Source organism: Podarcis filfolensis, assembly GCF_964270895.1.
Source record: "Podarcis filfolensis genome assembly, chromosome: 15".
NCBI lineage: Eukaryota > Metazoa > Chordata > Lepidosauria > Squamata > Lacertidae > Podarcis > Podarcis filfolensis.
Genome location: NC_139618.1, coordinates 3,437,700 through 3,452,690, shown reverse-complemented (window position 1 = coordinate 3,452,690; position 14,991 = coordinate 3,437,700). Strand labels below are relative to the sequence as shown.

General features: G+C 47.5%; 1 protein-coding gene and 1 long non-coding RNA gene across 2 annotated transcripts; one reads left to right on the top strand and one right to left on the bottom strand.

The window, feature by feature from the left end:
* Positions 1-130: 130 nt before the first annotated feature.
* NLE1 (notchless homolog 1) lies at positions 131-14,364 on the bottom strand. Its single transcript, XM_083587986.1, has 13 exons — positions 14,285-14,364; positions 13,286-13,452; positions 10,804-11,021; positions 9,616-9,695; positions 8,695-8,771; positions 7,629-7,726; positions 6,477-6,669; positions 6,122-6,257; positions 5,679-5,725; positions 4,081-4,283; positions 3,305-3,464; positions 1,608-1,678; positions 131-696 (listed from the first exon to the last, which is right to left on the bottom strand). The coding sequence occupies exons 2-13, from the start codon at positions 13,418-13,420 to the stop codon at positions 684-686; spliced, it is 1,431 nt and encodes a 476-aa protein (XP_083444112.1). The 5' UTR covers positions 13,421-13,452; positions 14,285-14,364; the 3' UTR covers positions 131-683.
* Positions 621-5,411, top strand: LOC310750242. Its single transcript, XR_014542013.1, has 2 exons — positions 621-1,700; positions 3,785-5,411. It is a non-coding gene; the product is annotated as an uncharacterized lncRNA (long non-coding RNA).
* Positions 14,365-14,991: the final 627 nt, after the last annotated feature.

The following is a 14,991-nucleotide window of genomic DNA, read 5'->3' as shown; positions in this document are numbered from 1 at the left end:
TGTTTTTCAGCTAATTATGCTACTTTAAACAGGGAACTTTGTTGTGCTTCCCGATTTTCGTTTCTGATGTTTTACACTGGTGCTTTGAAAATACAGACTGTTTGGTGTTTTAAGATAAGCTGCAAACTGCTTAAAAGAGAGATTTATCGATTTATTTATCATTTCTTTGAACCTCAGGGGTTCTATCAGTGCTCAAACTTTCTGTCTTGCTCCTCAATGGAAGCATCTTTTCGGCACTCAGCACCCAGGTTTGCGATTAGGAGAAGAAATAAGATTTTCACCCCTTTCTCAGGCCATGGTGGGGTGGCGGTGGTGGGCCGATGCTGGCCTAACGACACATTGTGAATCCAAGGCTAAAATGGGGAGATTCGAACTCAGGACCTTCTGGATTGCTTCCGCTTCGACTTCTAGACTGCGCCAGCTCTCATCAGGGAAGACTGGCAGGGTGTGTGTGTGTAGGTTTTAGACAACTGTGAGCAGCAACAACTTAGCAAGAGGCATCAACAAGCCCAGAAGCTGGCTGACAAGAGAGGAGAGGACTCCTTTATCTGGATCCAAAAAGAGAGAACAGTCTTGATTCAAGTAGCCCTCCTGAAAATGGAAGGCTGGCAGGCCGCAGTCTGCGCCAGGGGGGGAAACTGTCAAGCGGATGGGCTCCATATGTGACAGTCCTTTCCTCACAGCTATCGTCTCCATCTGTTTAAAGAAGAAGAAAAACAGCGAAAATAATCTGTATTTTTCCGTTCCTCAACGGCGGGTGCTGAAGGGGAGCCTCTGGCTGTTGCTGAACTTCAATTTCCCCAGGAAGTATGGCCAGTGGGTCAAGGATGATGGGAGTTGTAGTGCAGCAAGACCTGTGGGTTCCCCCACAGGGTGATGAAACCCAGCTTCTCCTCACAACAACCTTGTGAGGTAGGTCAGGCCGGACAACTACTCGCCCAAGAACACCCAGTGAGATCCGTGGCTGATCAAACCTGACTTTCATTCGCTAGATCACACAGCCAACAGAACTGAAAATGTGGAACTGTAGGCCCCTTGGGGGCAGAGACCTGCCCTTTATATTGTTCTCCCCTTAATTTTAGTTACAGTGGTACCTCAGGTTAAGTACTTAATTCATTCCGGAGGTCCGTTCTTAACCTGAAACTGTTCTTAACCTGAAGCACCACTTTAGCTAATGGGGCCTCCTGCTGCTGCCGCACCGCTGGAGCCCGATTTCTGTTCTTATCCTGAAGCAAAGTTCTTAACCTGAAGCACTATTTCTGGGTTAGCGGAGTCTGTAACCTGAAGCGTATGTAACCTGAGGTACCACTGTACACTTTAAATCAGGGATAACCAATGTGTATGTCAAAGACTCTCAACACCCATTGGGCAACCACTGGCTGGGGATGATGGGAGTTGTAGTCTAAAAGGACCTGGAAGGTGCCACATTGACCCCCTTATTCTAAATAGCCAGGTACACTAATGACTCCCTCACTTTTCTCTCTCTCACACAGGCAGTGACACCAGAAGTGCAATGAAAAGGGGAGAGAGGCTTCCAGATCATGTTCCTTTTCTGAAGATAACGGAGTGACCCACCTTCCAGGCAAAAACCCCTGCCTTGAACTTACATCCTCAGACATTTGTCCTTCCCACCGCTCGCTACCCGTTGTCCGTCAGGACTCCAGTCCACCGCAAACACCTGGGAAGGGAACAAGACGAGGGTCAGTCCACAGCCGCTCTGAGGGGCTTGGAGATGCTTTTCTCGAACGCGCCTCGGTGGGCTTTGCTAAAGAAACAGCAAAGCGAGAAGAAAAGAGCGAGCAAGATTTCACCGCCATGGCTCGCGCAAGCTGCCAGCCATCTTAGGGACTAGCAACTTCATTTTCCATTTTTGTGTGTGAAAAAGGTAGTGCACGCTCAGGTTCTCAGCGGGCTGAGTTTAGGAAACGACAACAGGTTGTAATAATAATAATAATAATAATAATAATAATAATAATAATAATAATAATTTATTTATATCCCGCCCTCCCCAGCTGAAGCCAGGCTCAGAGCGGCTAACAACAGTAAAACAATACAGCATTCTAAAATCAATTCATTATAAAATCAGTTATGTGGTGCGTGCATAATGATGCACCATGCGCCCTTGATGATGGGGCTCATTGGACGTGCCTTCCCCCAGGACCACGGCAGCCAGGCTTTGGGTGGCACAAACAGTCAGGATATAGAAATATTTAACAGATAAGTGAGCAAGGATCGAACGGGTCCTCTTTGGGTGTGTGTGTTTTTTTTTAAAGAATTTTTTTTTGCAACTTGTAAACCAAGTTTACAAAGGGACGCGGGTGGCGCTGTGGTCTAAACCACTGAGCCTAGGGCTTGCCGATTGGAAGGCCAGCGGTTTGAATTCCCGCGACGGGGTGAGCTCCCGTTGCTCAGTCCCTGCTCCTGCCCACTAGCAGTTCGAAAGCACGTCAAAGTGCAAGTAGATAAATAGGTACCGCTGCGGCAGGAAGGTAAGCGGCGTTTCCGTGTGCTGCTCTGGTTTCGCCAGAAGCGGCTTAGTCATGCTGGCCACATGACCCGGAAAAACTGTCTGCGGACAAATGCCGGCTCCTTTGGCCAGTAAAGCGAGACGAGCGCTGCAACCCCAAAGTCGTTCGAGACTGGAGTTAACTGTCAGGGGTCCTTTACTTTTAAACAAAGTGAACTCTTCTTCTGGCCCCTTTAAAAAGGTAAAGGGACCCCTGACCATTAGGTCCAGTTGTGGCCAACTCTGGGGTTGTGGTGCTCATCTCACTTTATTGGCCGAGGGAGCTGAGGTACAGCTTCCGGGCCATGTGGCCAGCATGACTAAGCCGCTTCTGGTGAAACCAGAGCAGCGCCCAGAAACGCCTCTTACCTTCCCGCCAGAGCGGTACCTATTTATCTAATTGCACTGGTGTGCTTTCGACCTGCTAGGTTGGCAGGAGCAGGGACCGAGCAACGGGAGCTCACCCCGTCGCGGGGATTCGAACCGCCGACCTTCTGATTGGCAAGTCCTAGGCTCTGTGGTTTAACCCATAACGCCATCCACGTCCCTTTAGAAGAGCTTAAAATCAGGAGCCGCCTGATGTCATATAGCCTGTCCAGGTGCCGGTCAAGGGACGATGGATCTGGCTGAAATAATAATCAATAATCAGCCTGCAAGGGGAGTATGGCTCCGGTTCCCCACCGCTGATCCACAAACCACCAATGGGCCAATTTTGGGGTCGGGGTCTTCAATCTGCCGCCCTGTCCTTTCTTGCCAAGCAGCCCTGATGAAAAACCTCACTGCTGTCTAGGGCCTTACCTCGTCCGCATGGCCAGGAAGGTCGACAGCCAGTTTCTGTGTCTTGACGTCCCAGACCTTGAGTGTGCTGTCGCTGCTCCCGCTGACCAGCAGGCGGCTGTCGGCTGACCACGCGATCTGGTACACGGCCGATACATGTCCCCGCAGGGAGGTGAGGTACCTGGTGTGGGAAATGTGTGTGTGTTAAGACTCTACCAAGAAAAAAGCACACCAGTCTCTGATTCTGTAACAAATTATTGTGCTATACATATCCTTATGAGTTTGAGTTTGTAATCTCTATATGGGTTTGTAATCCTTGTCGGAATACATACTTTTGAAGGATTAGCTTTTGTTACAACTGACTATTGATTTGCGAGTAGGGACCACTCCCACGACTGAAACTTATATCGGCCAGAGTTCTTGGTGTGCTTTTTTCTTGGTATATTTAATAACAAGAACTCCAACTGTGTTAAGACTGTGACGCAAATGTCTTCCCTCCAGAACCAGCCTATGAAGAGCCTTTGATTTCCAGCATCCGTGCTGAAACGCCCTCATGAGGACTTGGAACTTGTTTTACGAAGACGAACTGGAAAACTGAAAGCAATCGTAATTCCCAAGGCGCAGCTGAGGCCTAAGACCAAACGTGTGTGTGTGTTTAATTAAATATAGGCTTTTTTAATCATTTGCCTGTAACAGGGAGTACTTTGATACATCCATCATTATTTTTGTAGCTCTTCCTTGGAAAATTGTGAAGCGGCTTGAGATAAAGGGAAACGGTATAATTATCACAAACTTACTTGCCCGTTTTGCCATCCCACAGCTTGACGGACTTGTCGAAGGACGCACTGGCAATGATCCGCGTGTCGGGAGAGAAAAGGACTTGGTTGATCAATGCCTGGTGGCCGGTCATTCTCCCCAAAGGCTTTTTGTCCTCTGCAGGTGCCCAGAGGAACAGCGTGAAGTCATCCGACCCGGAGACGAGCCTTTCGAGCCCCGTGCCCTGTGGGCAGAGAAGGAAGCGCCCTCTGTCACTGAGAAGAATGGGATTCTGGGACAGCACCTCATTCTGGGGCCGACCACCCCCTAAGATGCACCAGATTCCTTGCTAATCGACTATACCCAAGGGGACCCAATGAAATGAATAGGCCCAAGTTAGTCACGTTCGATTCTGAACTCACTGGCGCAAGATGCAACCAGCTGCCCAAGACAAGAGGCCTCATCGCTCTATATTTAAAGCACAACTTTAAACCGTTATAGCTTCACCCATAGAAATTGGGGAACTAAAGTACATGATTTTTTGTTGGAATGGCATACAAAAGATGAAGAAACTAAGGAGGTCATGACTAAGTGGGCAATGGACCTAGGATATAATATCGAGTATGAGAAATGGACAAGGCTATGGAATTTAGGAATAAAATTTACCGCATCCATGACCTTAAAAGAGAATTTGTTAAAAATGATGTATAGGTGGTACTTAACACCCACCAAACTAGCAAAGATGTACAAAATGAAAAATAAGAACTGTCGGAAATGCACTGTAAAAGAGGGAAATTTCTACCACATGTGGTGGTTGTGTGACAAGGGATAGTGTGTATAATGAGTTAAAAAAGATATTTAGGTACACCTTTTATAAAAAACCAGAGGCATTTTTGTTAGGAATGGTTGGAGAGGACATTAAAAAGGAAGATCAGAAATTCTTCCTGTATGCCACAACAGCAGGAAGACTACTCCTCGCACAGAGATGGAAACAACAGGATATTCCGACGATTGAAGAATGGCAACAGAAAGTATTGGAGTATGCAGAAATAGCAAGGCTAGCTGGAAGAATCCGACAGTAGGACGATGAGAAATTCCAAAAAGAATGGTCCAAATTTATGGTATACTTAGAGAAAACTGTACATAGATAAAGACACTCACAGGACTGAAATAAAACTCCTAACATTTATTGTAAACATTTGGTTAGACCACAAGATGTAATGCTGTATTATAATAAGGAATGTATGCCTAAAGTATAATACAAAAATGTATTAAGGAATTATAGACATTTATGGAATGTATATATAGTAATCACGCTTAAGTAAGAGCAATGTAGAGAAGCCAGAAGGGGGTGGAGGGAAGTTAATTTGGATAAGATATAGATTGAAAGGAGAATAATATTGTTAAGCTGTATTGTCTTTAAGATATTTGGAAAAAAATAATAAAAATTATTGGGGGGAGGGGAAGAAAAAGAAACTGGGGAACTATAGTTTGTTGAGGGTGCTGCTGGGAGAGCCCTATTCTCCTCTGCAGCTACAGTTCCCAGAGTGGTTGAACAACCAACTCCTTTGCTGAGAGCTCTGGGAGCTGCAGCCGAGCGGCTATTTCGTGGCCAGGGCAGGCAGGAGGGCAGACTTACCCTGACTTGGCTGTACCTCTGCTGTGCTTTCTGCTTTATCTCTGCCACTGCAGGAGGAAGGAAACGCAGGTTAGGAACTACCTGCAGGCAGAGGAACCTGCTTGGTGAGAATGCTGAACTCCCAAGGATGCTCAAAATTCTGCATTTCATACTGATCTCATGGTGCTAAAGTTGTAGCAACAGCTTCCTTTCTCCCAGGGAGAGAGAAAGAGTAAGAATTCCCCCAGGAGGTTGTGGACTCTCTTTCCTTGGGGGGTTTATAAGCAGAGGTTGTCTGGCCCTCTGTCATGGATGCTTTAGCTGAGATTCCTGCATTGCGGGGGTTGGACTAGGTGACCCCCGGGTTCCCTTCCGACTGCAGGATTCTATGACTCCCTGCCTTGAACAAAAGCAAAAGGAGAGGCGGGAGCCTGATGCCACCCAAGGGCGCAGTGTGATCTTACAGGATCCGCTGACGTCCTGGGGGTTGATGGAGGCCTCGGCCGGCTCAAAAGCCCCAGTGCGGAGAACATAGTCTGTGCTGAGGGCCATAGTGTTCACCCAGTGCGCGTGACCCTGAAGTGTGCGGCAGAGGACTCCCTGAAAAGTGGAACAGAAAAAAGGCAAATCAGTCCCTGACTCGCAACTTTTTTTTATATACATTTTTCTTGGGTTTTTTACATATCATTTTCAACAAATATTTAACATAACTTCTTATCTTATACAATATTTTAGACGTCCGTCAACCACCTCTGATGGTTTTCCGTTCTTTATCGCTTATTCTGCATTTCTTAATTTCTCAGATTTTCCCAGACTTACATCCAGGGGCCTCCAGACCTTGATGGTCCGATCCTGAGACGAAGAGTACAGCAAGTTGTCCCCGCCCCACTTGACGCAGGTCACCGACTGCGTGTGGCCCGTCAGGATCTTGTCGCACCGGCCTGCGACTGTGTCCCAGATGCGGACGCTGCCGTCTTTGGAGGAGCTGGCCAGGTAGCGGCATTCCGGGTTCCTGCAGAGGGCAAAACCAGGAAACCTTAAGCTAAGGCGTTGGAACTCCCTGCCTATTGATATCAGGCAGGCGTTCTCACGATATACTCGTTTCCGTGCCTGCTAAAGATATCATTGTTTAGACCAGGCATAGGCAAACTCGGCCCTCCTGATGTTTCGAGACTACAATTCCCATCATCCCTGACCACTGGTCCTGTTAGCTAGGGATGATGGGAGTTGTAAGCTGAAAAACTTCTGGAGGGCCGAGTTTGACAATGCCTGGTTTAGATGGCGCTGTGGGTTAAACCACAGAGCCTAGGACTTGCTGATCAGAAGGTCGCCAGTTCGAATCCCCACGACGGGGTGAGCTCCCGTTGCTCGGTCCCTGCTCCTACCAACCTAGCAGTTCTAAAGCACATCAAAGTGCAAGTAGATAAATAGGTACCACTCTGGCGGGAAGGTAAATGGCGTTTCCGTGGGCTGCTCTGGTTCGCCAGAAGCGGCTTAGTCCTGCTGGCCACATGACCCGGAAGCTGTACGCAGGTTCCCTCGGCCAGTAAAGCGAGATGAGCGCCGCAACCCCAGAGTCGGTCACGACTGGACCTAATGGTCAGGGGTCCCTTTACCTTACCCAGATGTTTATAAAGTTGACACGAGTTTTAAACTGTTTTACGGGTTAGAACCTTGCATTTTTTGTTTAAAAAAGGAAAAACAGAGATTTGAGAGCCGGTACAGCAATCCAGGCTTTCCTCCTGTATTTGTGCTCAGCTCTAGGGGGAGAGGTCAGATTGTGAGATGGCCACTAGCTTAAGGTCACTTCACGGCTGAATGGGAGATTCAAACTCAGGTCTTCCCAGCCCTTGCCTGACATCCTAACCATTACACCATGCTGATGGATGAATGGGTTGAAATCCAAAGTAACCCAAAGGATTAGAAGGTGTTTTTTTTTTGGGGGGGGTGTCCAGAATGGGGGAGACTTACAGATGTAGAGGCTCCCAGCAGAGAGAAGTAATCCATTTGGAGTGCCCCACGAGGACCCGTCCGATCTGATTCCCCGTCTCGGGATCCCAGAGAAATATCTGCACGAAAGGATAAAATCAGAAATATGGCTGCGGCCCAGGCGGACAGAGAGATTGCTACACGAAGGTCACCTGAGCAGCAATTCTGCTCAACTGTGATTCCCAGCGGCTGGCATTCAGAGGTATACTGTCTCTGACAGGTGAGGGAGAACATCACCGTCACGGCTAGCCGTCAGTGATCGCCAAAGTGGCAAGAGTCACGTCCAAGGAATCAAGGTTCGCAGAACTACAACGCCATCCCCCCAAAAGCTTTATAGAGGTGGAAAGAGTTAAGGGGGAGGAAAACCTAAAATAGCTCAGTGAGGATTGAATGAGCTCACTGGCCACGAACACAGCTTGTCCATTGGCAGGAAAAAGCAGAGGAACAAAATATGGGGGAAATGGAATGGAGTATCCACAAAACGGGTATGGCTGGCATCCTGAACAGGAGCGCTTGACACTGCAACAGTTAGTTGGAAACCCTGCTTAACTACGAGGCTGGTCCTTGTCTGTGATGGGGAAGAGAATACCGGAAGGGGCGATGTGGAATGGAGTATCCCCAAAAAGGGTATGGCTGGCATCCTGAACAGGAGCGCCTGACACAGCAACACTTTGTTGTTGTGCTGGTCCTGATCTGAGAGGCTGGTCCTTGGCTGTGGATGGGGAGAGAATACCAGAAAGGGCAACATGGAATGGAGCATCCCCAAAATGGGCATCCTGAACAGAAGTACTCAACAGCACAATATTTCCCTGCACTTATTGGTGAGGACAACTCTTGTCTGTTGAAAGGGACAGAAGACTAGGAGGCAGAAAACGGAATGGAGGAACCCGTGAAAGGGAAGGGCCGGCACTCTGAACAAAAGCATGCCGTGCTGCAACATTTTTTTTTGCTGTAGGTCCCTGTTTGTCCTCGGCTCAGAGAAAGAAAGACCCAGCCAGGATGAATTCAGAGGGAGTACCAAGACCCAAAGGTGAGGGACACCCTGTACCTGGCAGTTTTTGCACCCAGACGCCAATTTCCTGCCATCAGGAGACCAGGCTATGCTGAGCACCCAGTGACGGTGACCTGGTGAAAAAATTGGCAAAATGACCGGAAGAATCGGAAATCAGGAAAACCAAAATTTTAATAAAGAATTGGGAATTTTTTTTAACTTATCTTAAAAACCATTGCAAACAGTTAAATTTGTGTGTGGGATTGTAATAATACTTGTAGTTTAATGGTGAATTTTGGATAGAATGGAGATGTAAAAAGATTATTATAAAAGATGCAGGAGGAAATGATGAAGAACAGGACCCACAAAGGGGAGAAAGAAAGTCCAGGAGATTCTATAGAACAGGCATCCCCAACCATCGGCCCCCCAGATGTTTTGGACTACAATTCCCATCATCCCTGACCACTGGTCCTGTTAGCTAGGAATCATGGGAGTTGTAGGCCAAAACATCTGGAGGGCTGCAGGTTGGGGGTGCCTGTTCTATAGAATCTTGTCTTTATGTTGCATATGTGATTGTAAAACTATAATTTGGATAAAACCAAATAAATAAATTTTAAAAAAGAAAGAGCCAGTAAGAGTACTATTTTTTTTTAAAAGTATTTTGTTAAGATTCAAGAGAGAATTAAAATCAACGGCAAGCGGAAAGAGACTAGAACCCATGTGTGCATGTTTCTGTGCCTGAACAGGCAGAAAATGTGGATTTTCAGATCGAGAGAATTCCCTGCCCAACCTGGACATTTCAGGGATCAAACCTGAGACCTTCTGTCTCCAAAGCAAATGCTCTACCACTGAGCCATGGCTTTTGTCCCCTTAAAACCAAAGCCAGATAGACACAGTCCATCCGCATGCCCCTGGGGCAGCCACCAACTCAAAACAGATTACTGGAAGACATTTTTCCACAGCCTTATTGAGACTCACCCTTGGCCGTGAAGTGCGGGGTCTCCGTGTTGAGGTCCCAGAAGCGCACGGTTGTGTCCCCGGAGCCACTGGCGAGGTACCTTGAAAAGGAGGGGGGGAAACAGCTGGGTGCATGCAGATTCTCACTTTGGGACCCTCCAGGGCAGATTCTGGGATTGTGCAGCAGGCACAATCCCATCCTCTAAGTCAGGATTTTCCCACACTTGGGTCGCCAGCTGTTTTTGGACCCAAATCCCCATCACCCCTGACCACTGGTCCTGCTAGCTAGGGATGATGGGAGCTGTAGTCCCAAAAACACCGGCGGCCCAAGTTTGGGGAACATTACTCATCGGGAAACAAAGTGACAGTCAAACTTGAAAGCCTCGCTATCACCTCGCTCAAGGGCAAGGAGGTTCTGTGCATCGCTGGGACGCAACTTAGCAAAGGCAGGTCAAAGAGGCTCCAGCCAGCCATTTAGTCATCCCTGGAACCAGGGTGGATTTGATTTAAATCAAATCCATTTAAATCACTAGTCAGTAAGACTTGATTTAAATCATTCCTTTTACAGAAAGACTAATTCTTGCTGGTATTCTTGCTCATTCTTAATATTTACAACCAGAGGAAGGTTTCTTTTTTAGAATAATAAATTTTCAGAGTAGTTTTTACAGTTATATCAGAAATTACTGATTTGGTTATACTATTAGAAATACATAGACAGATAAGTATGAAATTAGTGTGAGGTTTAATAATTTAACTGTTTATATTTGGACAACTTTTCTGCTGTCCTTTATTGGAAGGCGAAAAACAATCATTTCCTTAAGAACAATTTAAATACTTTATTTAACTAAAGCAATAACATAGCATATGCATCCATGTTTGTTAACTGATGTGGTTAAACGTGTGTGTTTTTTTAAACAACTTAGACTGAGTTTTAGCACACAGGAAAAACTTAAAACAAATCCTTATTTCCTGATGAATAGCCTTTGGACTGTAATGTAACTTAAATAGAAAACTATCTTTGGAAAGATTTTTCCTCCAAAAGCATTTTATTTTAAAAATCTGATTTAAATTTAAAAAATCCAATTTAAATTTTAAAAAATATGATTTTTTTTTTAAGAATTGATTTTTATCCACCCTGCCTGGAACGCTCTGCGCGCTCCTTTTCTGTACTTCTCCCCCACTCGAACCCCGGCTGGGCCCTCGACTTACTTCCCAGTGGGACTGAAGGCGACTGAGATGACGGCCTCGCTGTGCCCCTCCAAAGAACTGGTGCAGCGGGTGACGGCGCGGACTTTGAACACAGCCTGCGGCTGGTAGACGATCTCCACCACCTTCTCCGTCTCCAGGGTCTGGCCTGCCAATGTCTGCTGCAGGGAGGCCACGATCTCAGAGTCTCGCACATAGAAAGCCAGCGGCAGTGGTTCCTCCTATGATGGGAGAGAGTCGGGGTTTCAGCTTCAGACACTGTGTGTTAGGTGCACCGCTTTGGAAACAGCGAATCACCATTTTTAAAAAAGGGAATTTAACGTTCCTTGCTCGACAGGACTTTTGACACGGGCTCTCCCGTTGGTGTGATGGCCTGGGACTCGGACTCGGAGCCAGAGGAGTGCCAGTCCGCACCGGATCCTTTGCTTCAGGCGGCATCAGAACCGAGTCTGGGGCCTGATTCTGATGAGCCCCCGTCTGCACAGGTTCCCCTGCAACAAGCACCAGCTGGGCTGAGTCAGGGGCCTGAGCCTGCCCTGGCTCCAGATGCGGGGATGACCTCGTTGCCTTCAGCTAGGCCATCACTTACAGATGCTCCACTACCGGTTGGGTCAGGAGAGGCTGAGGTGGCCTCTGGGTCTAGTAACCCACCGACGTCTCCTGAGCTGCAGAGACTTAGGTCTGAGAGAAGGAGAGACCTGAATACTTGGCTCCCAGTACGTTTCCGAGCACGATTCAAAGTGTTGGTGCTGACCTTTAAAGCCCTAAACGGCTTCGGCCCAGTATACCTGAAGGAGTGTCTCCACCCCCATCGTTCAGCCCAGACACTGAGATCCAGCGCCAAGGGCCTTCTGGTGGTTCCCTCACTGTGAGAAGCCAAGTTACAGGGAACCAGGCAGAAGGCCTTCTTGGTGGTGGCACCTGCCCTGTGGAACGCCCTCCCATCAGATGTCAAAGAGATAATCAACTACCTGACATTCAGAAGACATCTGAAGGCAGCCCTGTTCAGGGAAGTTTTTAATATTTAACGCTGTACTGTTTTTAATACTTGATTGGGAGCCGCCCAGAGTGGCTGGGGAAACTCAGCCAGATGGGCGGGGTATAAATAATAAATTATTATTATTATTATTATTATTACTCGCAGGAGGAGTGCTCGCCTTTGGGCGAGACAGGGAGGTGAGTCACCGGGGGATCAGGACCAGCCGTTACCCCAACAGAGATAAAAGGCTGCTGGACCCCGCCCCAGGGTCACTGCTGTTTGCCAGAACCTGCCTGTGATCCTGTGCCTGACCTTGCCTGGTTTCCTGCCTCATGTCCTGCTGGACTGACTCCTCGCGGAACCCTTGGATTCGGGACCGGACCTGGACCGTGTTGCTCGGGTTACCCCCGGGCCCAGCACAGCTGGCTACCTGCTTGAAGGCAAAAGATACTTGGGAACTGGAAATGTAGCTCGCAAGCCAAAGGGAACACTGGGCGCTGCATGCAAAGCACTCTCTAGAACTGAGCCACAGCCCTCCCCATAAAATTAAACCAAGGTTCTAGTCCTCATGGTTCTGAATGAAGGGTGGATTTGATTAGGACACTAGGAAGCTGCTTTACACCAAGCCAGAAGCACCGGCCCATCAATCACAGTACTGCTTACTCTGACTGGCAGCAGCTCTCCAGGGTTCCACAGGGGAGCATTCTCAGCCCTACCTGGAGATTAAACCCAGGACGTTCTGCATTTAAAAAGCGGCAGTGTTTGGAAGGAACAGACAACCCCGACCAGAGAAGAATGGAAAAATCAAGTCGATGGACTATGCCAAAATGGCAACATGAATTGGACAGCTCAGGAATCAAGAAGACAAGAAATTTTAAAAAGGGAAATGTTTATAATATATATACAAAACCATTGTAAACAGGCCAAAATATTAGCAAGATTTTAAACACACTTGTAATATAACAGAATGTATAGATAATTTAGGAAGATGAAAAATTGGAGAAGTACTGATATGCAGTTGAAAATAGAATTAAAAGGACCCATGGAAAGGATGGGGAGGAAAAGTCAGGAGATTCAGAGTAATCTCGATATTTGGATTTTGCACTGTTTTATGTTTATATTTTTGAAAATCAAATAAAAAAGATTACAAAAAGCAGCGGAGTCTGTGGTTCCGAGCTCTCGACATTTTAAATTACTTTTAAATTTAACGTTGTGCTAATTGGTTTGAACTCATCTTATCAATATTCTACAGAGTGGAGACTAGAGGACAGAAGTCTGGATTTTTATCTCTTCTGGAGATCTGTTTTAATGAATTTAGCCTTGCCTGCAAAGGGAGTATTTCAGATCGGATGAGTAGCCATTTCATAAACCCAGAAGAGCTGCATTTGTTTGTGGAGTAAAGAGACTGGGTGGCATTCAAAAAGCAAGCGACTCTGGCTTCTGGCGGGGGAAGCCAGTCCCCCTTAACCTTAACTCTGGCCCGGGATGCAACCCCAACACCAGTACCTTCTCCAGGAGGGCGTTGCAGACGAGCTGAAGCTTCTCTGGCGTAATGTTGATGGGCACATCAAAGGGAGAGCCCAAGGCTTCACCGGCTTCATCTTTGAACTGGATAAGGAGTCGCTCCACGTCTGCTGTCATTTTATTTTTTTGGTTAAGGTTTGCACCTTGACCTGTGGATAAAAACACAGACAATCATATGGGCGAACATGACCCTTCCCCTCTGCAGGGAGGTGGGACCGATTCGTTTGGTCCGCCCCCGCCACTTAATGAATCCAAATGAACTGCCAACCTAGCAGTTCGAAAGCACATCAAAGTCCAAGTAGATAAATAGGTACCGCTCCGGCGGGAAGGTAAATGGCGTTTCCGTGCGCTGCTCTGGTTCGCCAGAATCGGCTTAGTCATGCTGGCCACATGACCCGGAAAAACTGTCTGCAGACAAACGTCAGCTCCCTCGGCCTATAGAATGAGATGAGTGCGCAACCCCAGATTTGTCCGCGACTGGATCTAACGGTCAGGCATACCTTTACCTTTTTACTGGCTCCGAACTGCCTTCTCCAATTGTATGGAACATCCTCCCTTCAGATGTCAAGGAAATAAACAACTATCTGCCTTTTAGAAGGCATCTGAAGGCAGCCCTATATCGGGAAGTTTTTAATGCTGGATGTTTTAGTATTTTCTGATATATGCTGTGAGCCACCCAGCGTGGCTGGGGAAACCCAGCCAGATGTGTGGGATATAAATAACAAAATAAATAGTAGTAATGATAATAATAATAATAATGGATATAGGTCTCCCTTTCTCCCCCTAGATCAGTTTCTGGAGCAAAACCTCCTTCTCTCTCACACATATACTCCTAACCTTCCCACGTTTCTCCCTTTAAACCCCTGGTTCAAAATTCTGCTTTTCATCCCACCCCCAAGCCCCCTCTCTCTTCCTCTCTTCCACCCACCCCATGGGTCAAAATCCTTTGCAGCACCGGCAGACAGAAAAGTGGGTCTTTACCTGCCAATCCACTTTGAGAAATCTGGAGTCCTCGAGCAGACTTTTCCCTGCTTTCTAGCAAGCAAGCCAGCTGCACCCACGTGGAGGGGAAATTGACAACGTCATCTCCCTGCGCCTAGAAGTCGCACTCGGGGGAGGGACTCCACCGCCACCTGCTGGGGAAACGGGGGAACAGCACGAGAGCCGTGGCTTGACTATACAGTACAGTATAGGATGTTGTTTGATCTTGGGAGAAGAGCAATGACAAACCTAGACAGCATCTTAAAAAGCAGAGACATCACCTTGCCAATAAAGGCCCGTATAGTTAAAGCTCTGGTTTTCCCAGTAGTGATGTATGGAAGTGAGAGCTGGACCATAAAGAAGGCTGATTGCCGAAGAATTGATGCTTTTGAATTCTGGTGCTGGAGGAGACTCTTGAGAGTCCAATGGACTGCAAGAAGATCAAACCTCTCCATTCTGAAGGAAATAAGCCCTGAGTGCTCACTGGAAGGACAGATCGTGAAGCTGAGGCTCCAATACTTTGGCCACCTCATGAGAAGAGAAGACTCCCTGGAAAAGACCCTGATGTTGGGAAAGATGGAGGGCACAAGGAGAAGGGGACGACAGAGGACGAGATGGTGGGACAGTGTTCTCGAAGCTACCAGCATAAGTTTGACCAAACTGCAGGAGGCAGTGGAAGACAGGAGTGCCTGGCGTGCTCTGGTCCA